The sequence below is a fragment of the Eschrichtius robustus genome, chromosome 6, assembly GCF_028021215.1.
Source record: "Eschrichtius robustus isolate mEscRob2 chromosome 6, mEscRob2.pri, whole genome shotgun sequence".
Lineage (NCBI taxonomy): Eukaryota > Metazoa > Chordata > Mammalia > Artiodactyla > Eschrichtiidae > Eschrichtius > Eschrichtius robustus.
Window position 1 is genome coordinate 30,149,276 of NC_090829.1, and position 23,341 is coordinate 30,172,616.

Genomic DNA, 23,341 nt, shown 5'->3' on the forward strand with positions numbered 1-23,341 from the left:
CAACCATTGGTTAATCAATGGTTAACAACCATTGATGGTGATCACCTAGATCTGTTAATTTATTAGGTTTCAAATGGTGATATTATATCACTCCTTTTTCTTTTTTTACTGGCATTCTTATATAAAGAGCAACTTCCCCTAAGCAACTCTTTGGTTCTCCATTGATAGACTTTTTTGCATAGAAAAGTCAAAATATTGGTTCCCTTTATTTACTGGTTTCATGGTTGGTTTGTTTTTTTGTTTGTTTTTTTCATGCAGGGTCTCTTACTTCTGAGAGAAAAAATTCATCTCAGGAAAAAGAGTTGCTGAGCCTGTTTTGTTTTTTCTCATTACCTCATGTGGGCTATCTGTACATGGTTGTCAAATCTGTTGAATTAATGTCAGTCTACCAGTATCCTGAGAAGTCTCAGCAGGCGGTGCTCACACCACAATTTTTGCATGTCATCACGAGGTATGTTCCAGTCACTTGCTGGCTTTTGCGTCACTTATTTCTCTGTAAATTCTTGAGGTGCTTTCTAAATCCTTAAATGAGAATTATGTGCACCGGTGTATAGCACTGTAAATTAATGATATACATCTGGGGTTTTTTTTTGTTCTTTTTCTAATGGCCCATACCTGCCTTTTCAATGTCAGAGATGTAGATTCCGGTTTTGCCTTTGTTTTATTTTCTTAGACTGGATGGGGATCTTTCTAAGGAAGTATAAAGTTCTTCATGAGGGAAGATTTTCATAGGGAATTCTAATGAAAAGTCAGTGGGGCCAGTCAGGGCATCTCTTTAGACTTTGTTTTAGATTTCCTAATTTTTTTTTCACTGCTGTCCTATCTTTTCCGTATGAGTTGAGTTAATTGATAATGGTGTAGGACTGTCCAGAGGCCAGAAAGACTACCTGATTCTACCCTCTGAGTAGTGTAGATGGGGAAAGAAACCAGAGGTTGGGGGTGGTCAAGGTCACGTGGCTAACTGGTGGTGGACGTCTTCTGAGTTGCCTTACCCTAGTAATCTGGCATGTAAACTGGGTTCCTGAGCAGGGCTTTAATGTCATTTCCTTTTATCTCAGCAGTAAGTGATGCTTATGGTTTTATTTCCTGTTTTTTGTCAGTTTAGATTATAGTCAAGGCACTGCATTAAGCCCTCTGGCCAACCACCTGTGAATAAGGCACACCATCTGCTTTCTGAAGCAACAACATAAGAGAGGGCTAGAGACAAGGGACACATACACTAGGAGATTAGTGGAAAATGTCTTAAGACTTCGTGAAAGGGGCGTAGGCTGTGGGAGGAGGGAAATTACTTCTGGCTGAGTCACACAGGTAAGGTTTTTGTGTTTGAAGTGAAGCCCGAAAGCTAGTTAGAATTTGACAGATAGAGATTGGAAGAGAAAGACATTCTAGATAGAGGGAAAGCTATAAACAAAGCTATGTCCAGGTTTGCAGGAGTGTCCAATAATTAATCGCATAGGACAGTGATTTTTTTTTTTTTTTCAACTGAGTGGTAATATCAGAATCTCCAGCGGGTGCTGGAGTGTATTTCACACAGCACAGGACCCACCTGGAGATTCTGACACCCACTCCTAGCGGAGGTACTCCCCTGTCTTCTCACTCTCTGGTGTAGGGAGAAATGCTATTGTGTGTTCCTTAAACGAACAGTGTGGAGGTAGCTAGTCTTTTTAATTTCCAAAGTGTTGTGTAGTTATGTCCTTTAAACGTAAAGGAGCTGAAACAGAGAGAAATGGGGAAAACAGTGCTTGAGAGAGAACTCAGGGCTTTGGAAATTAAGGAATTTTTTGAGATTTTGACCAAAGAAAGGGATGTGAATAGAGCATTGCTTTAGGAAAATGAGTGGTGGCCACTGTGGAGGATGGTTTGAACATAGATAATGAGCTATTGGGATGGTTCAGTAAGGATAATGAGGGATTGCATTTGGGCAGGGCAGTAGCAGTGAGAAGAGAAGAAAGCATGGATGGGAGAGAATTACAAGACTTGATGTCTAGTGGGATACTGGGTATGGAGAAGACATGAGAAAACCCACCAGTTTTGAGCCTGCTTTTATGAAAGAATGGAGGCTGCTATGGCATGGGGTGAAAGAAGAGTTTGGTTTAGACATTGGAGTTTGAGGTGCTTAGGGAATACCAAGAGGAAATGTTGATAGGTTTTTGGACACATAGGACTGAAGATTAGGGAAAAGGGAAAGCTGAGATATTTTTATTACCAACAAAAAAGAGCTCATTATCAAAGTAGTGATCATGACCCCAAGAATGTGTAGACAGAGGAAAGTAGTTGGAGAACTAAATTGGTGAAAGTCATGTTTAGAAAGCGAGGGGAAAAAGAGAAGGGTCTGTAAAGATGCTGAAGAATCCAGAAAACTATAGCTTCTCAGAAACCAAGGAAAAATTAGAGGGAGAAAGAAGGAAGAAAATATTTATTTCTGCCCCCAAATATTTATACAACAGACTATCTTTTATCCATCTGATTGCATAAATGTACAGGACACTGAGAATTTAGTGAGTGGACCCTCTAAATGCCCCTCCACCCAAAGTATAAGTCATGAACTAGTTTGGAATATAGAGTCCTGAAAACATAGTATAGTGAGGGCTTGAAGAGACTTAAAATCTGTGGGCTTTGCCTGCTTCCAGGTGGGAAATTATTGAAGCTTTTCTCAATATTAGCACCAAAAGATACTCTGACATCATTAACCTGACTATGGAAGCATTAGACATTAGAATAGCAGTTGTTATATGTAAATTCAGATTCTTAATAAAGATTCCCCACCCCTATATTTAAAATCCTATATTGTTGAACTAATTTTTACATATTTTTTATTTTACCCAATAGATATGTATTTTAGAAATATCTTGATCCATAAGTTTGCCTTGAAAAGTTTCTTGAATAGTGATGTGTTTATATACCCTAAAAAAAAAGCAATAAAATATTTTTTAAAAGACTCTAAGAACAATATAAAATTATGTAATAAAATGTTATCCTTGTAGACATACATGAATCGGAAGGCCTCCCATAATCTGCCTTCTCAGAGTCAACCTTGTCAACACTTGGTCTATATTCATCCAACTTTTTTTTTTAAAAAAGAATACGTACACAGCTATGGTTTGTTTTTTACAGAAGTGGATCATATGATGTCCACTTTTCAGCACCTTTCTGCTTCGCTTAGCAGCGTATCCTGGTCGTCTTTCCAGGCCAGCACACTTCAGTTCACTTTGTTCTTCTCTTATACTTCTGCTTAGTATTCCAGCGATAGCTAATAGCTGGATTAATGTTGCTGGAGGTGAGTCGGAGGATGCAGCCTTTTTATCTCTAGAACCTAAAGGTCATCTTTGTGGTCATAGCTACTCTGACCCCACTGCAGGTACTTCTTTTGGTTCCCAGTATCTCAAAGTCCCTTCTGTTCAGTTTCCTTCGTGAGGGCACCCTCTACCCCAGATTTCTAAGCGGTGGGGCTGCCATCCCAGCTATTGTCATGACGCCAGAGGTCACATCCTAGATCTCTCTGGACATGGACACAGTTGACAGTGGGCTGAGACCAAAGTGGAAGCCCCAGCAAACAGATGGAGAGTCCTGACTGATGCCTCTACATCGTGCCAAGTCTTGCAACTGTGAAAATGTCAGAACGATTCTCTTGTTAAAGAAGTATTTCTTCTATTTTAAGGTTATTGTTAGATTTGTTTTAGTCCTTCATTTTTTTATTTCAGTAGAGTTCATCTTTACTTCTCTCACTTTCTGATTTTTAAAAAATTTTATTTATTTTTTTGGCTACGTCGTTGGGTCTTTGTTGCTGCACACGGGCTTTCTCTAGTTGTAGTGAGCAGGGGCTACTCTTTGTTGCAGTGCGTGGGCTTCTCATTGCCGTGGCTTCTCTTGTTGCGGAGCACAGGCTCTAGGCGCATGGGCTTCAGTAGTTGTGGCTCGTGGGCTCAGTAGTTGTGGTGCACGGACTTAGTTGCATGTGGGATCTTCCCGGACCAGGGCTTGAACCCGTGTCCCCTGCATTGGCAGGCGGATTCTTAACCACTGCGCCACCCGGGAAGCCCTCTGATTTGTTTTTAAAAATCATTCCTGGGAACCCACGACAAGATGGGTTTCGTAACAATTTCTAAGTTAACCATTGATGGTTTTCAATGTCAGTGTTGGAGGGTTGACTTGTAAGTCTCCAAGCACTTACTGTGGGGTCTCCAGGTTGCTTTGCTGTGCAGACATAGCCTGGGGTTGTGGAAAGAGCTAGAGGAGTGTGAAGAGTGAGGAGACCTGGGGTCTAATTTAACTCCGTTCTCCAGAGAGGACTTGGACCAATCATGTACCTTGCAGGCCCTAATCTTTAAAAACAAGCTGCTGGACTAGGTAATTCTGAAGTTTCCTTCAGACAGTCTCTGATTTTCTCTTCTACCGTTGGATTGGGTTTGCATAATATAAGTCTGTCGCCCAGCATAATCCAGGCTCCATTACATCCTGAGATAATAATCAGTAAACTTGGGTTCTAACCTTGGCTTTAATAGTCACCTCTCTGTACTTCGGGCAGATCCCAGGGGCATGATTTTGTCTATAAGATGAGGGTATTGACCCAGATCCATGGTTCTTAACTAGGAGTGTACGTCATACGAGGAGCTTTGTAGAAATATACGTGTCTAGATTCAGCCCCTAAGAGATTATGATTTGGGTCGGAGTGAGGTGGGGACCAGTCACATATTTAAAAAGACACTCCATAGGGTTTCTGAGGTACTCTCCTTGTTAAGAAGTAGCCTAACTTGTCAGCATCTGACAAATACTTGGGTCTTCCCCCACCCCTGCCATTGCTCTGTGCTCCTGTGAAATCCTCCCAACAGTGGGCACATTGGTTCCTGGCCTCCACTTTGTTCAGTGGCATCTCTCCTCTTCCTCAGTAACAACCTGCAGTGTTACACAGTGCGGTGCAGTGCGGCGGCCGCTCGGGAGGAGGACCCGTATGTGGACACCACCCTGAAGGTTAGAGCTGGCTTATGACAGTGCAACCTAAAGATCACAGTATGAGTGCTTGCAAATTTGCTCTTTGTGTCTAAGCTTGGCAAACATTAAAGTCTTGTTTTTTCAATTAGAACGTTGGAATGTAAAATGATAAGCATTTTGCGATTTGTGGTTTAGATGGTAATTTTTAAGATTACTTTGAAAACATTTTACTCAGAATTTAGATATAATGCATAGTTTTAAAAATTTGGTAAAGAATATATATATAGTGCAACTTCAGAGAGAGCACTTCACAACTATGGTATACTACAATTTTATTCATTTAATAGAAGTATTGGTGGCAATTGTATAGAGCTGTTAACAAAACAGTACAGAAATCAGTATATTCAAGAGCACAAAAGTGAATACAGAGCATTCAGATGATTTATTTATACTGTTATCAGATATGCCTTTAATTCTTTAATCGTTTTACAAAGCCTTCCACAACTTTTCTGTAGTTTTGTAGTTTTGATCTAGTGTAAATGGATATTCTAGATCAGTAACCTCGTTTTTAGTGAGTAGTAATACGCTTAGTCTCTGAAAAGCTCTTGACCGCCAAATAAACAGAGGCAGTTTTATGATGAAATTCTCTATTTTCTGACCTTGAATTTCTGTTCTCAGAAATCATTTGCATCATATTCCTCATGTGCAGTTTTACCTCTGGAGCATAAGCTATTTGAATGGGTGTTTGCTGTGCATATCCGTGCTGTAGGGAACCCCCAAGTTATGATGGCCTCTATTTCACATGTTAACGTCCATCTGGCAGCTGGAACGCCTTTTCCTGGAAAAATGAGTGTTCAGTGATGATGGTGTGTAGTACTTAATGTGTCTGAGGCACTCTTCCATTATCCCTGTCACCCAAATTGTGATATGCACTGGCGTTTTCTGGAAATTGTGTCTGAGTTCTTTTTTGCTATGGGCTGCCTATCGCTTTCTGCTGCTGACCAGGCTTACTGCCTACCTTCAGCCTCTTGGGAAATCAGAATCATAGCTTTCCCATGCCTTTCTGTCTGTGTTTAAGATATACACATAGCCTTTTCAGGAGATTATTTTAAAAATAAATGTTATGTCTCTAGTAAGAATGGAAAGGTGACAGATTCTTTGTCTCTTGCTTCCTCTCTCCGCACCCCATCTTGCCTTGTTTTTTGTTTTAAACCTCAGAGAGACATAGGCTTGTGTAGGTAGTGATGGTGGAGTGAGGGGTACATAACAGATTGAGGTAGGATCAATCTGCATTTGGAAATAAATCTCAGTTCTAGGCCTTATCAGAGTCTCATAAAACCAGAGGGAAGGAACACAGAAGAAAGGAAGGTAGAAAAGAGGAGAGATGGGCAGCTGGTGGGGAACGCTGCCCCTGAGGCCAGTCCTCCTGAAGGTGGCGGAGGGAAGGTCGGTGATGATCACACCTCCCGGCTCCCCCTTCCCTGCGATTCCACCATTCTGAAATCCTAGATGCCCCTGAATGAGCACACCATCATTTTGCTCCCTTGCTGACTCAGGCTTTGGGAGCTTCGGTGTCTGAGAAAGGTTTCACAACCTCAGGGTCGGGACCAAAGTACACGCGATCTTCATTTCCCTTTTCCTCTGAGATTCTGGCTCAGCATCAACCAAGGCCACCCGAGCTATTCTTAGGAATGTAAACAATAGATGGAGGTTTTCCCCCATGTGCTTTGTACAAAAGGGACAATGAAGATGACCTCAGAATCAAAACCGCATTAATGGAGGAGAGGGGAAGGCCTGGCAGCACCATTTTGTGAGTCGCAGAAGGAGCTCTTCCATTATCTTTCGTATCCATTCTACATGACTGAATGGTCCCTTATAAGGACAGGAGGCTGGCTTCTGGTCCAGGATTTCCTCCAGTTTGCCTGACACACCCCAGCCTGTTGGCTGTTCCAGGCAGTGTTCACATCTACAGAGCTAACAGAGGCCATCGGAACACGAGAGTGTTTCTTTCGTACACACGCATCCACTAAGAAACCATTTTATGTACTCTACCTGAAAGTACAATGTCCTTTTATAGTGTCTCATTTTGTCTAAAGAGGCCACTCGAACGTACCCTGAGCCAAACCACTGTTAGTGGGGAATTTCCTGGGTGGCAGGTAATCAGCCCAGGGCTGGGCTCCTGGAAGGTTTCTGTAAGGCAGAGAGTTCCCGCAGCTTTGAGGGGCCTCAGGTGTACCCACTCTCTGCATTCCTTAAATCAAAGTCAACAGATACTAAGTAGCTCTTTGGCAGACACATGGATGAGATAGTTGGTTAAATAGTTTAGATAGGATAACCTCTTACTCTGATAAGAATAGGAATTTGAATTATTTGGGGGGAGAGTGAGGCTGAAGGAGACATTGTATCAAATAGATTGATTTTTGAAGATTAAAGTTCATGCACTTTATTCCTTGGCTAAATTTCCGATTTTTTTTCCTTATTAGGCTTGCCCACCTGTCAGTATGGATGTCTGTGCTTTAAGAATACAGCTTTTCATAGGCTTGAAAGCCATCTGTCACTTTAAAAACCACGTTATACTTCTGACCAAGGCAGACCCTGAAACAATTCCAGAGAGAAGAGAGTCACCCAAGAGGCTTCTGTAAGCATCCCCTCAACCCCAGACATTCCTGCGAAAGTTTCTGGAATGAATTGTTACTGCTATATTTTGCATACATCTTTGTTGATATTTTTTTAAATAAAAGCTTTGAATGATCAGATAGCTTTTCTAGGCGTTCTTTTTCCAGAGTAAGAAAAGAAGTTTCTAATGGGCTCTAGAATATCCTTTATAATTGACCTTGAACTTTTAGAAGAAGATAAAGTATGAAATTAGTTCAGTAAATATCTGTGGTGTTTTAGATAAGAAGTTAAAGGGCATGCCTTTTTGTGTAATTAACAAGTAAGACAGAGCCTCTTATGCTGATCCAAATGACAAGGCTCTTTATTATTTTTCTTCTTTGGCCTTTAAGTGGCTACATTTTTATCCAAAGATTATTTTCTGGTATTTCAATGAAAAAGAAATTAACAATGCATTTCTTACCTTAAGGCACATTCATGATGTATAGATTATGTGTTAATCTACCTTAGAGTAAAAGTGCATTATTCTAATCTCAGGTTGACACTTCGGTTTTCTGCTTTCACATTGTTTGGAATAGAATACTTAATTCCAGAGTAGTTATGCTTCTGAAATTCGATGTTTTCTATACTGTGAACTTAGTGGTAGGGAATGCAATCTAATTTGAACATTCCCCTATGGAAAATTAAGTAGGAAAGAAATCTGTTTGCAGGGGAGGAACACAGATTGTATTTCAAGTCGAACATTGTTTTCCATTTTTAACATAAGTTTAAGCTTTTTTGAATTATTTGCGCCTGTGCTTTGTTCCACCAGCAGGAATAACCAGGTTCCCTTGGGTAACTGGTCACTTAGAGTGTGCACAAAGTGGTCTGAGACTGACTGATCCTAAAAGCTTTCTGGCGAGAGGAAAAATAGCTTGTAATCTCACACATTTGACATCTTAAAAGTATTGTATATTTTTAGATGATTTTTTTAAAAATTCTAATTTATTTGAAAATTCATTTGGTCTAGGGTCTGCATTTTTAAAAGATTGCATACTACAGAAAATGCATCATATAGTGAAAGCAAGAGATAATATAGTGCTTCCAGCTGATGTTCAGTTCTGTCTTTTACATTTTCCCAGCAGCCCTGGCCTCATGAAGGCCATATCCAAGTCTTTCTTCCTTTTGAGGGGTCTTGCCTGTTCTGTGAACTTATTGCCTATTTAACAATACTTGTGGAATGAATTGGAAGTGCTTGGTTTATCAGTCCATGAGACTGCAGTATGTTAAATGCTGTTAGGCCTATGTAGCATTGTGCACTAATGTTCTCTAAAAATCGACTGTGTAGTTAATCAACAAAGAAAATGCTAAATGAAAATGATATCATAGTTACAATATTTTAGGTATCTAATATTTACCATTTAAAATTCCCGTGTATTAATAATATGTCTTATAATTCTTGTCCTTTGTTTTGCTTTTAGTTCTAGAAAAGGTACCAGTGTTAATCTCAAAACACCTCCTGTAGCTGAGGCTGGGTGGAATTTGTATATTGTGAATACGATCTCACCAGTGCAACTGTACAAAGAAATGGTACTCCTTTCAGACTTCTAATTCTGATTTGTAGAAATTTTTAGAGTCTAACTGATGACTAGAAATTGATTCTAATTATCGTACATTCAGAATGCCACAGCCAACCAGCTTCCAGGCTCTGTCTGACAGTGGAGTGTATATCTTCACCTTCTTGTTTTCACAGCTCCTGATATTTGAGGAGCAAGGAGAAATTCCCTTCACTAAAATAAGACTCCCTTGTTCATACCCATTCACCTATGAGAATTGATTAGCCAGTGTAAACATAAGTAGCCTTTGACGTTTACTTTGAACCCTAGCAAAGAGAACCATGAAATGGAGCCAAAAGAAATCCTAGATCATATGTCCCTGTCTCACGCTTCTTTGAAATATTAGCAGATAGTCCCAGGGCACTGCAGCACTTGTAGCATTGTCCCATAGGCATCCTTGTTCCTTTTCTAAGAGTGACAACTGCCTACTCATCTCTACAATTTTTATAAACTCTTTATTTTGAAATAATTTCAAACCTACAGAAAAGTTGCAAGAGTAAGAATAGTACAAATAAAACCTGTGTATTCCCCACACAGATTTGCCCATAGCCAGCATTATACTCCCTTTGTTTCTCCCTCTCTTTTCTTCTTTTTTGCACTCTTGTACTTTCTAAACGCGCAAGCACGCATGTATATTTTCTCCTGATCCATTGGAAGGTATACTGCATACGTCATAGCCTAAGGCCCCTAAATATTTCAGTGCATGTTTCCTAAGAATTGAGATATTTGCTTATATAACCACAGTGCACACATATGCTTCAGAAAATTTAACAATGACATAATACTTTATCTAGTCTACGGTTCATATTCCAGTTTTGTCAGTTTACTCAATAATGGCCTAGTAGAATCCCCCAGCACCCCCCACCCCAGGTCCAGGATCCAGTCTAGCATCAAGTAATGTATTTAACTGTCATGTCTCTTTAGCCTCCTTTAATCCAGAATATGTTCACAGCCTTTCTTTGTTTTATTTAAAAAAAATTTTTTTTTTTTTTTTTGTTGAAGTATAGTTGACGTACAATATTATAAGTTACAGGTATAAACATAGTGATCCACAGTTTTTAAAGGTTATAATCCATTTGTAGTTATTATAAAATATTGGCTATATTCCCTGTGTTGTGCGATATATCCTTGTAGCTTATTTATTTTATATGTAGTAGTTCGTACCTCTTAATCTCCCTCTCTTTATCTTCTCTGGTAACCACTAGTTTGTTCTCTGTATCTGTGAGTCTGTGTCTTTTTTGTTTTATTCACTAGCTTGTTGTATTTTTAGATTCCACTCTTTGTTTTGTAACAGACAGTTTTGAAAAATATTTCTCCCCCCGCCACCTTTTAAAAATTTATTTTTTCATTTCATATCATTTCTCATGATTAGATTCAGGTTGTATATTCTTCTTCTTGGCCAGAACATTGTGTAGGTGACGTATCTTTCTCAGAGTGTCACACTGGGAGGTGCAGAATATTCATTTGCCCTTCACTAGTAATGTTAATTTTGGTCATTGGGTGAAGGTTTTGCCTGATTTGTCCCTGGCATTTTAATGCTGATAATTTTATCAGCTTTGTTCTGTGTTTTCAGTCTTGCTTAATTGAAAGTCTTCGACATCATCTAGGTGATTTGCCTACTGGAGTCTAAAAATACTGATTGACTCAGATTAGCTAGTGATAATTTTTTTTAAAATTTTATTTATTTTTAGCTGTGTTGGGTCTTCATTGCTGTGCGTGGGCTTTCTCTAGTTGCGGCGAGCAGGGGCTATTCTTCGTTGTGGTGCGCAGACTTCTCATTGCAGTGGCTTCTCTTGTCACGGAGCACGAGCTCTAGGCGCTTGGGCTTCGGTAGTTGCAGCACGCGGGCTCAGTAGTTGCAGCACACGGGCCCTAGACTGCGCAGGCTTCAGTAGTTGCGGCACATGGGCTCAGTAGTTGTGGCTCGCAGGCTCTAGAGCGCAGGCTCAGTAGCTGTGGCCCACGGGCTTAGTTGCTCCAAGGCACTTGGGATCTTCCCGGACCAGGGATCGAACCCATGTCCTCTGCCTTGGCAGGCAGATTCTTAACCACTGCACCACCAGGGAAGTCCTAGCTAGTGATAATTTTTATAAGCCCACTGTGAGTTACAGAAATAGATGTAGCAGAACCTAAATTCACAGATTGAAACTAAGATAAAGGAAGCATACTCAATCTGAATTTGAGAAAGATTTAAATCATAGAACTTAAAAATAAAGTTAAGGTTTTCAGATATGTTCATTAGCCTTATCAAATTGTGATCAAATTATTGCTAAGTTAACAGTATTATTAGTATTACAGTATTAATTGTACCTTCTGTAATGATTAGCACTGTTTAACAAGAGAATATTTACAATCATGTGTGTGTTAAACTGGCTCATAGGTCGTGGGGGAAAAGAAAACCACTTTAGCTAGGCCTTATCAGAATGATAAATAACCACTTTTTATTTTTTAGGATTTAGTGTGTTCAGATATTGACTTTAGTAACCAACTGGATAGATATTCTTACGAACTGGGAAACTTTGGGGAGACGTCTTCAGCAACATTAGCTGCTTGCCTTTTTTGTGTTAGGTAGACTACAGTAACACCTACAAGACTGCAAAAACGCAGAGCTGCATCCACCTTCTCAGCGAGGCTCACCTGTTAGTGAGAGCTGCCCTGATGGATGCCAGTCAGCTGGAACCTGGAGAAAAAGCAGAGCTTTTAGAAGCATTTAAAGAAAGCTGTGGGCACCTTGGAGACTGCTACAGCAGGTTGGTGATGCTACTTGGAAACTTGTCAGAGAAGCCACCCTGAGCTTCAGGTGTGCTTACTAACTTTTCCACCTCTGGCAGTTACCTGACCAATGGGAGGACGCATGAGGGGAGGTGGTTTAGTTATTCATTCATGCCACAGCATTTGTTTAGCACATCCTGTGGGTCAGGTACTGGGCTAAGCTTAAGAGAGATGAACACGACCTGTTGCCTGCCTTCAAGGACTTACAGTTTATTAGATGAGCAGTTCGTGAGTCTCCCATCAGTTAATTTAGGAATTTGAAGTTTCTTTTCAGACCTTTGGGCGGGGGTGGGGCATGACCAGTGAACATCCCTGAGACGACCATATTACTGTTAGCTTTAAGGGAGAGATACTAGTTGGACACTCTGTGATTTTAATCTTAGTAGTCAGTGCTTTTATGATGTCACAAAAGGACACTAGGATCAATAGTGATTTCTCTTTTTTAGAATGATCTTTATACTTTTTTTCATATATTATTGTTTCCAAGGCTTACTTGACCCATGGGAGTCATTATAAATTAATAAAAGACTTTTCCTACTTATAAACACCATTATTTTAGAGCCACATTATGAATATTAAAATTCACTTAATGAATTGTTTTTGTTTTTCTTATGAGCAAGCAAAAAGAAGCTACATTAATTAGAATGACTTTGCAGAACAAAACTCCAGAGTTTGTTCCAACTCCTAATGGCCGTAGAAAAGTATTTTGAGATTTATATCTTCTGGAAATCATGATCTGTTTTATTATTAAATGTGTTAGACATCCAAACTTAAACATGACAAATCTGAAGTGGTTTTTTTTTTTTTTTTTTTTACTTCCTTCCCTTTAGGCTTGACACCCAGTATTCCCACCTCGCCTTGCCATACTATAAGATGTCTGGTTTGTCTATGGCTGAAGTTTTGGCCCGAGTGGACTGGGCAGTAGAGGATGGATCGCAGAAATACGAGAGGGGATTAATCTTTTACATTAATCATTCACTTTATGAAAACCTGGATGAAGAATTAAGTGAAGTGAATACAGTTTTCTATTTAGTTATATCTAATATTTTTAATTTTTCATTTTAGCAATTTATTTTATGTAATTCTGTTGAGAAATCAAGTTCCAAGTATTTTTCATTGGCATTATAGTCTTTTTTTCCTAAAAAAGGTAACTAGTGTGCCCTTTTCTTCATTAATAATACTCAGAATTACAGCTTGGAAAAGAACTTATAATCATCTTCTCATACTTTCTCATTACATAGACAGGGGGGTGTGGTCCACTGTGGTTGAGTGACCTGCCCAATGTGACAGTGGCATGTCTTTAGAAGAATGACACAGAACCTGGGCTTTGCCTGCCGCCTTCTCATCCGCAGCCCTTGTCACAACCCTAGCTGCCCCACTCTCCAGGTGTCCAAAGTTTCCCTTATGAAATCCTGGCCCAGCAACCTTCAGACATTATTAAGGATCATTTTTAGCCCCTCATGTATTTTTAAAGAGTTGAATGCCAATATGCAAAGTTGGGTATTGTGATACCAAGTGTTTTAAGGTTTTAAGAGAAATGAAATTTTCTCTTATAAATATTAAGTATATTTTATACATTAAATATAAGTAAATTTTGTATTAAGCAGTAATTTTCTATAATGGACTTTTGAGTATAATTTAATCCAACATTTGTTTTCTTCTTCTGAACTCTTGTTAAAATTAGAAATGCTGGCCACAACTTGGTATACACTTTCCCTGCTTTTTCTTCATTATAACTCAGCAAAGAGATCACTTCAGGTCATCTCAGCTCTCCCACGCTATCACCATCAACTCTCTTTTTAAATCGAAGCATAGTACTGTAATTTTATCTTAATTGGAATGTTTGTATCTTGGCTTTTTATCCTTTTTTTTTTTGCTGATTTTGTTGCTTTCTATCGGCTGACTGACCTTTTATTTCTCGTTTACGCTCACCAAAGGAATTGGCAGCAAAAGTGGTTCAGATGTTTTATGTTGCTGAGCCGAAGCAACTGCCCCATATTCTCTGTAGTCCTTCTATGAAGAATATTGATCCTTTAACTGCCATAAGCTATTTAAGGAAGCTGGATACTTCTGGATTTTCATCAGTCTTAGTGACATTGACCAAGGCAGCAATGGCTTTGAAAATGAGAGATCTTGACATGCACAGAAATGAAATGAAAAGCCATTCAGAGGTACGGTGCCCTGCCTGGTATTAACAGCAAGCTGAAATAGGACTCAGTGGTCCTGCGGTGTTTAGTGTTCTTCTGGCTTCTGTGTAGCTCATTTTTTTCTTAGTTGTAATGGAAAATAGACTTAATATTAAAAAGGAAGTGACCCAAAGTGGGAGTGCTTGGGCTTTGGATTTGGCAAATGAAAAAGAAAAATGAAAGATAAATGGCAGCAGTGGGTATCCAAAGAGTTTTCAACTTAGTGTCAGGTATGTTCAGAACACAGTGCGTGGCACTGAAGAGTACACAGGCTCTGCCCTGAGCCGACAGTCTGACCTGGCATGAGGGGGTGGTGTGGTTTGTCCCTGAAAACAGAACAGTGATGTATATTCAAGTACAGCAAGTAGGTTATTAACCTTGAGTCTTAGGAGTCCAGTAGTTGCAGAAATAGCCTGCATTTGAGAAGATCACAAATGACTGTGTGGGAGATTAGGCATTTGAATGGTGTATCAAAGAAAAGGTAGCTTCCCCTTGGAAGAGAGGCCATTTAGGGACATAAGCTAAAGAAGTTAATCACTAGAGGAAGAAATTAAGAAGTGACATTAATTGAGCACTTATTATGTCTCAGGTCTAACCAAAAAGAGCAGGAGTGCTTTATTGCTGTACAAATGGCACATTTTATTATGATGAGGAGAGCAAGTCAACACTGAGATGTCCTCTACTTTGAAGAGTAGAATTCTAGAAAGATGAATTTTCTTTTCATAATTTTGAAAATCCTATATAGACCTAAATTTAAAGCTGTCTACAAAATAGGACATCTTGATGCTTAATTAAGTAATAGTAACTTCTACAAAGACAGTTATCAATGATGTCCTTAGAACTCGTCTTTGTAAAGAAAAAATTAAGATTACAATAAATTATTAATGGCTTATCATTGATTCTTGAATTCACTAGTGTGTATTTCCAAGATGAATGCAATGTTTATTCTGTTCCTCAATTTTTTTTTTATCTGAAGATGAAGTTGGTATGTGGCTTCATTCTGGAACCTCGACTATTGATTCAACAGAGGAAAGGACAGATCGTTCCAACTGAATTTGCAGTTCACTTGAAGGAGACTCAGCCTGGATTGCTTGTGGCTTCAGTCCTTGGCTTACAGAAGAACAACAAAATTGGAATTGAAGAAGCAGATTCCTTCTTTAAGGTTTGTCACTTTGAAAATGTAATTGTTCTGGATGGCCTGATGAAGTTGGTGGGGGGATGGGGAGCAGAATAAGAGAAGTGAGTTTTCATTTGTTTATTGAAAAATGAGACTTACACATAACCATTTATAAAAGTACAGATTAAAAAAATGTATCTACAAAAATTCCGTTCATGCAACCTGGAGTCTGTTAAACTGTCTAAATTCGCTTTTGCCACGGCACTAATGCTACTGATAAATTATTAAATACATGGCCCACGTGACGGAGTGCTGTTCAGACCAGCTGTAACTTGATCAGTCCTATATTTATCTGAGCTATGGAGGCTTGTCTCACTGTTCTCAAGGTGCTTTGTGGTAAAGATGAAGATACGATTCCTCAGCTCTTAGTAGACTTTTGGGAAGCTCAGCTGGTAGCGTGTCTCCCAGATGTGGTACTTCAGGAACTCTTTTTCAAGCTCACATCACAGTACATCTGGAGATTATCTAAGAGGCAACCACCTGACACCACACCATTGAGAACATCAGAGGACCTGGTAAGATAATGGAATAGGACAGTGAATTAAACTTTATGTACATTACATATTACGATAATGACCCTTCTTATTTTTTTTGTTTTGTTTTTTTTGTTTGTTTTTGTTTTTGTGTGTGTGTGTTTTATGTTTTTGTTAAATTTTTATTTCTTTCTTTTTATTTTAATTTTTGTTGACCCTTCTTATTTTTAACGGCATAAAATCAGTCGTAATTCGTATTACCGGATATCTCTTTAAAGCAAGAGTTAAAAATACATTTAAAACTTGTCTGTGAGTGAAGTTGCCCACATTTTAAACACTTCTGTATGCTAAAGAGCACCTTCTACTGCTCCTATATTACTTATACCTACAGTGGTACTTCAGTAGCCAAAGTGTGGGAGAAAGGGCTTTTCCCCAAATCCATCTGTGCTCCCTCAGGCGACAGTCATGAAGTGGAACATGAGAGAAGAGACATCTGCAGACCTCCCTGCTGGGAGAGGAACTGCAGAAGGCTTGTGGGAGAGAGACTTCCTTACCAGACTTGCATTTCCTGTCAGCTGCACAGACGAGCTGTTCCGCAGTCTGCAGCAGCCCTAACAACTCTACTCTTATCCTTCCCGTTCCCCCCGACCCCCGGCAGCCCCTTTGTCCCTCACAGTGACAGAGTGGCTAATGTGGGTTTGCTTGAATAAGGGAGTCTTTATGGGAATTGTCTTGAGAACTTATGGAAGAGATTTTGCCTCCCAAGGAAAGCAGTAGAAATAAAAATTATTTTCAGTATTACTGTTAACTTTTTTTGAGTGTAATTAGCTTAAAGGAAGTATTGCCCTTTTTGTGAGAAAGTGCCTCTTTGCAGTTTTTTGAAAGTTAAAATACTAGGAAATATTTAGTAAGGATTTATTCCGTGAGAAGCAGCAAAACTAAAACTTTTTCCAGGGGAATACATTCTAAGACTTTCTTCCCATTACCAGGAAAATGTATACCTAATTTTGGGACACGGCAGAATGTTAGGGATTGCTTGCTGTTTGTGCGATGGATAAGTCTTGTTCTGTTGTATTTTTGTTTATGATAAATTTCTTTTACATTTTAGATAAACACCTGTAGTCATTATGGCTTAATCAGTCCATGGGTTAATGTCTTAATATCATCCGAATCCTTGGCTGATAACAATTATATGGAAGACCTTTCAAAATTACAGGTAAATAAAAATGCCTCCTTTTCTTATGAATATGCATATTACCATATAGTATAGGACTTAAATTTGGTAAGACCCTGGGTGTCCAGTTAATTTAGAGTGTATAATTCTGGAGACAGAATCTATAATAGGCATACTCAAGAGCTCTGGAAGGAATTCCTGTCTCTGCCTGAAACTGCTGACGGGAAGTCTGGTTTTGTTGCCAGTCGGTGACTGAGAGCTTCCAAGTCCTGTGACTCTTGCCTCATTCCCAGGATGTGCTTGAAAACACGTTGTGAAATGAAAGTACGGCAAATGTTTCGCGGTGTTTTCATTGATGAGATTCACTTTTATTTTAGTGTTCACTCACACAGTTTAGGTCTCTAGCCCAAACCAAGCACTACTATCTGTCTTACAGGAAATAGGTCAAAGTAGCTAGCTTATCTGGCTTCTGAAAGGATTTTTTTTAAAGTAAGAAATATGATCAAGAGAATGTAGACCATCCTGCAAGAATTCTGAACGTGAGTGTTTTTGACTGAGAATGAGAAATAAAGTCCACATTTGACTTGGTGGATTGGGCTGGGCTCAATGTGGATGTGATTTTGTTTAATGTAATCAGTGGCCCAAGGACTGAGTATAATCCTCACATCTGTTGTGTTTGGTCTTCCCAGTGTAGCGGCCAACATATGAAAATCGAGATTTCAAATTCAGAATTTTGAGTTTCAAGTTTCTCTTTGAGAAACTCAGCAGAACTTTCATTCAGCAGTAACCCTGGGCCCTCACTGCCTGAGACCTGAAGGTTGGAGCCACCTACTGGCTCCCCTCCTTGGGCAGTGCTCGTGCTGTCCTGTCTACCACAGTTCCACCTCCGTGTCTCCCTGGTCCAGATGCTGAGTGTCTGGCATCCATTTTCCTTATACCCAGCCGCCTTCGTGCGTTTTCATCATCTGGTTTTCATCATCTGGTTTGGCCTTGTTAAGCTTTGGAGTTTGTAACCCCTGATTTACTCTGGGAACTTAGTGGAAGTGTGGTTATTGTTTATAGAAACCAAAATGTCAAATTGGGGATGGGGTGGCAGGATGTGAAGCTCAAAAGACCATATTGCTTAGTCTTAGCCTCTAGACAGCCTGTGATGTCACCAGGAATGGAGTTACTTACATTTTTAAAAAATTGCCAAAGAAGGTTCTTGTTGGTTCTTATCTCTAGTACCCTTATGATACAGAGGCTGCCAAGCACTTAGTCTCAGATTTGTTCATTCCACAAATATTCCTCAATCATGTACTGTAAATGTGATTGATGTACAGCATTGGATAAGGCAGGCAAGACCTTGCTCTCCTATAATGTATGTACTAATTACATATTTAAAATGCTAATTGTAATAAGTGCTATTAAATATCCCCTGATAAATGTTCAAAGCATATTTATAATCTCTGCTTGAAAAAGTATAATTCAGTGATCTTTAGAATCCATTTTAAGGTATTTAAAAAGGGTATCTTGGGACTTCCCTGGTGTCACAGTGGTTAAGAATCTGCCTGCCAGTGCAGGGGACACGGGTTCAATCCCTGGTCCAGGAAGATCCCACATGCCGCGGCGCAACTAAGCCCGTGCGCCACAACTACTGAGCCTGCACTCTAGAGCCCGCGAGCCACAACTACTGAAGCCTGTGCACCTAGAGCCCATGCTCCGCAACAAGAGAAGCCACCGCAATGAGAAGCCCGCGCACTGAAACAAAGAGTAGCCCTCGCTTGCCGCAACTAGAGAAAGCCCACGCGCAGCAACGAAGACCCAAGGCAGCCAAAAATAAATAATAATAAAATAAATAAATTTGTAAAAAATAAAAATAAAAATAAGTAAATAAAAAGGGTATCTTCTTTCTGGGACTCCTTGCCGTTAAAGGATAGAAAGTTTAGTCAGTCTAAACTTTTCTAAATCCTTTTCCTAATTATAACTCTTTCTAAATTATCTGGGGTCAATTAGTCTTAGTCATTAAGAAAAAACTAACCATCAAGAAACAAAAAGATCTCACCTGCTCTTACCTAGAGGAACGGGGGGTCGGTTCAGAATCACTTGGAGAGCTTTTTCAAAATTGCATGACTCCCCTCTACCCACCAGCTCACCACCACCACACAGATTTGATATAAATCTTTGTCTCTTGTTCTTAATCACTGTAATAGTATATTTGTGCAAGAATTAAAAACAATCTATAAATCATCTATGTGTCAAAAAGCCACTATTCAGAACAACACAGTAACTAGTAAATGCCCCGCCTTTTACCAGAATTGTCCTGGTCCCCTCTCCCCGCCTCCTTGCCATCCACCCGTCTTAGAGCCACAGGTGTGACTGTGTAGAGAATTCTGTGGGTTCCAGCCCTGCAGTCAGCTGAGCATGAGGGATCTAGATCAGAAAAAAGGAATAAATAGTGCCTGTGTTGGGGGTGGAGAGTCCATTTCCAATATTGAAAAAAAAAAAGAACACACTGCTAAGAAGCAGACAACACTAAGAGTATTTTAAAGAGTAGTAGTAACCTGTGGGCCTTTTTTTATCCAGTGATATATGTGTTGTCTGGTGTTTCTTATTTTGAGGGTTTTTGTTTGTTTTGTTTGTTTTGGCCGCCCTGTGTGGCTTTGGGATCTTAGTCCCCCGACCACAGATTGAACCTGAGCCCTCAGCAGTGAAAGTGCGGAGTCCTAACCACTGGACCGCCAAGGAATTCTCTGGTGTTTCTTATTTTTAAACTTCTTGATGATATGGATATAACTACTTAAAAGTTCATGGGTAACCCATTTTGTACCAAGCTTTGACTCATTTCACTTTAACCACCTTATTTCATATTTGCTCTCTTATTGTCAGGAAATTTTTCAGATGAAGGTGAATGTTAAATTTGCAGGAAGGAAAGGGACCAACCTTATTCTCCTAGCCATTCCTTGGTAGATATTTGGAATAAAATCACGATGCTGACTGTAAATGGATAGTTCATGTTCCATATCCTCCTGTGAGTCTGAGAAGATGCTGTAGTAAAAAGGATACAAGAAGAAGAAAATCAGGATATGAGCATTTCATTTTTATCCAGAAGAAAGGGAAAGCAGAGATTATTTTGGTGGCAGAATCAAAAGTAGTATTTATAGTTTAAATGTTTAAAAGTAAAATATTGTCAAGTTCTGACTACTGAAATAATAGCTGCTCTGTGTCATTCAGGTTGTAGCAAATGGTATTGATACAAATTATTAAGTTCTTAACGATTGCTGTAGTTTTCTTAAATGTTAAATTTTATTTTTGGTTCTATGTGTAGTGCATGCTTATTATAGAAACCTTGGAAAATACAGGGAAGTATGAAAAAGAAAAAAAATTTGGCTTTGTCCTCCCATTCCAGTGAACTGGTCTCTGTTTCAAATTTCGATGCTCTTCCAAAGGCATTTCTAGATGTGCATGTACCTATGTAGATTTTATAAAACTGATCATGCTCTGAATATAACTTTGTATTGAGATTTTTTACTAATTTTATCATGAGCATTTTGTCCTTTGGCCTTTGAAAACAATTTTGATAGCTATAAAATATTCCATCATTTGAATATATCATAATTTATTTACTCATCCCTTCTTATTTTTTTTTATAAGATATGTGAGATACATCCTTAACTTTTTTTTTTTTAATTTTATTTATTTATTTATTTATTTATGGCTGTGTTGGGTCTTCGTTTCTGTGCGAGGGCTTTCTCTAGTTGCGGCAAGCGGGGGCCACTCTTCATCGCGGTGCGCGGGCCTCTCACTATCGCGGCCACTCCCACTGCGGAGCACAGGCTCCAGACCCGCAGGCTCAGTAGTTGTGGCTCACGGGCCCAGTTACTCTGCGGCATGTGGGATCTTCCCAGACCAGGGCTCGAACCCGTGTCCCCTGCATTGGCAGGCAGATTCTCAACCACTGCACCACCAGGGAAGCCCCATCCCTTCTTATTTAATGTTTAGATTTTTTCTAGTTTTTCAGTATTATAAATATTCTTGAGGTGAACATCATTGGACATAAATCTTGACCACCATGTTGATTATATCTTTAGGATAGAGTCTTAAAGCATTCGCATTAGTTTAAACTTAGTCTATTCAGAGCAAACACAATCATGTTATTTTAAAAAATCATAGCTTTGTATTAAACAGATTTTTTTTTTGTTTAAACTAGAGGTGTTTTCAAGATTATTTAATACTTTGGTCTAATTAGACTTACTAAGTAAATATATGCGTGTGCTCTAAAATTACATTCTTTTTTTTTTTTTGGCAAGTGAGATTTATTCTTTTTAAAAACTGTGTTCTGTATGTTGTGCTTTAGTTTTTTGGGTGCCTCATTCCATAACATTTCACTTTTCTGTTCATAGTCTCTCATATGTGGTCCTTCATTTGACATAGCTTCCATTATTCCATTCTTGGAGCCACTCTCAGAAGACACTGTTGCTGGCCTCAGTGTCCATGTTTTGTGTCGTACGCGTTTGGAAGAGTACGAACGGTGCATAGACAGGCTGTTAGAGAGATGCCCGGAGGCAGTCATCCCATATGCTAATCATGAACTGAAAGAAGAGAATCGGGTATGCTTTTCAGATTACGGTTTTAGGCTTTATCAGTGATAATCAAATGTTAATCTTGTCGCCTTATCTGCAAAATGGGGACAAATTATGCCAGTCCAACCTCACAGGGCTGTGTGGGTTAAAAGAGCATATATGTTACATGTTTTGAGTACCATTAGACGCTGTTAAAATTTATGGTGCTTGTATGTTATCTTCACTAAAGGTCTCTTGTTTGGAGATGAAGTAGGCTATTACCTGAAGATTTGGAAAACATAATAAATGTTGGGAAAATTCTTTGTGGACTATCTGGTCTTTAGAAATTAGAAGAGTTTTTGACTTCAGAACTCTCTTGCTACCTAAGAGATGAAAACAAGACACGTCTCTGCTTCTTCTTGAAAATAGCGGTGTACATATGTACAGTGTATATATTATTAGATTTTCAAGTTACAGATCTGACTTTCATGTTCTAGCTTAAGCAGAAGACTGTTCTAACAAAGTCTGTTCCTTAACCAAGATGATGTATTTTTGCCCTGGGCTTCCCTGCACAATCTTTTTCTTCTTGTTGGAAATCTGAATGTAAAATGCATCAAACTTAAAAAGTATTCATTTTTCCCTAAGATAGACTTTGTGGTGGAAAAAACTGCTGCCTGAACTTTGTCAGAGAATAAAATGTGGTGGAGAGAAATATCAACTTTACTTATCATCACTAAAAGGTAAAATAATCTTTTTTGCTTGATTATAAATTGAATTGAGGGTACTCATTTCCATAACTGGCTGAAGCCTTGCTGTCTCTCGTTTTTCACGTGATTCTCAAGTGTGGGGAAGAGGGTCTTCGCATAATCAACTGGAGAGCTTATTTTTAACATTCATGTGTGCTCCCGCCACCACATTTGATATTCATTTATCTCTTTTAGCTCTAGAGCTGATGCTTTTAAGTTAATCTTTCCAAACACTTAACAAATTATCACAGTCAGAGAAACTCACAGCCTCAGTATTTTAAAAATTGGAATAGCCATTAAAGTTCGTTTTATATTAATGGTCTGGGTGCTTAATTTACTTCATGTAGGAAATTAAAATTATTATCATTATTAATCATAATTGTAAGCAAGTACTGAGGAATGATAAATTTCTCAAAGATTTATAAGTGTAGTATGTCTAAATTATGCAGTATTTTACAGCGTAGGTAGTTATTGTTTGAATTTTTATAATTCATAGTCATTTATAAATCTTGATAGCTATATGGTTATCAGTTTTGCTACTCTTGTGTGTTAATATCACCAGTTAATGGTTGGCCTGATGACAAAGGTATGGTTATACTGATACCAGTGTGCATAAAATATTAGAAGTTGACAGTGTTGGAATTGTATTTTCCAGCTGAGGGAATTGACTTTCAAAGTGTTAGGCAAAGCCAAGTGGCCATTGGATGGTGTTTTTCTGGAAATCCCCATTAAGTAAAGTTGTATGTTTGTGATTGGGAAGACAAGAAGGGGCCTTTATACTATTTGTCCTACCCATCTCTCTGCGTGATTTTTTGGTTGTCAGAAGGTGGAAGTGTCAGGTGTTTGATTGCCCAGCCCCATCTGCATCAAATTTATCACATAAATTTGAACTGATTATTCTTGTTGGTCGATCACTTTCCGGTGCAGATAGCCCACATCTTCACACCCCGGTAACATCATTATCTTAGTCAAACGACTCTTTCTTCATCCTTTTCTGATCCACACCCACAAACTCATAACTACCCCATAATCTTTCCTCCAAATGTTCCATTTTTCTGTGTCTTTAATATGTGTGTATTCACACACATGTGCATGTATGTATGTGTGTGGCTTATGGGACTAAATGCTGTGTGTG

General features: G+C 39.0%; 2 protein-coding genes across 5 annotated transcripts in view; one reads left to right on the forward strand and one right to left on the reverse strand.

The window, feature by feature from the left end:
- The window catches only part of HPS3 (HPS3 biogenesis of lysosomal organelles complex 2 subunit 1), an 86,422-nt gene that overhangs the window by 18,174 nt on the left and 44,907 nt on the right, over window positions 1-23,341 (forward strand). For 3 of the 4 annotated variants that reach the window (XM_068546077.1, XM_068546078.1, XM_068546076.1), the window contains exons 5-16: window positions 259-451; window positions 4,887-4,968; window positions 7,413-7,567; window positions 9,003-9,111; window positions 11,706-11,887; window positions 12,740-12,920; window positions 13,847-14,080; window positions 15,072-15,257; window positions 15,599-15,787; window positions 16,854-16,961; window positions 21,302-21,508; window positions 22,110-22,200. In XM_068546077.1, the coding sequence (XP_068402178.1) occupies window positions 259-451; window positions 4,887-4,968; window positions 7,413-7,567; window positions 9,003-9,111; window positions 11,706-11,887; window positions 12,740-12,920; window positions 13,847-14,080; window positions 15,072-15,257; window positions 15,599-15,787; window positions 16,854-16,961; window positions 21,302-21,508; window positions 22,110-22,200 (1,917 nt within the window). Of the gene's footprint in view, window positions 1-258; window positions 452-4,886; window positions 4,969-7,412; window positions 7,568-9,002; window positions 9,112-11,705; window positions 11,888-12,739; window positions 12,921-13,846; window positions 14,081-15,071; window positions 15,258-15,598; window positions 15,788-16,853; window positions 16,962-21,301; window positions 21,509-22,105; window positions 22,201-23,341 lie in introns of all 4 variants that reach the window. The other variant, XR_011074279.1, reaches the window with a different exon arrangement.
- Window positions 19,843-23,341, reverse strand: part of CP (ceruloplasmin) — a 62,889-nt gene continuing 59,390 nt past the window's right edge. The window contains exon 19 of the mRNA XM_068546075.1: window positions 19,843-19,946. Within this exon, the coding sequence (XP_068402176.1) occupies window positions 19,843-19,946 (104 nt within the window). The remainder of the gene's footprint in view (window positions 19,947-23,341) is intronic.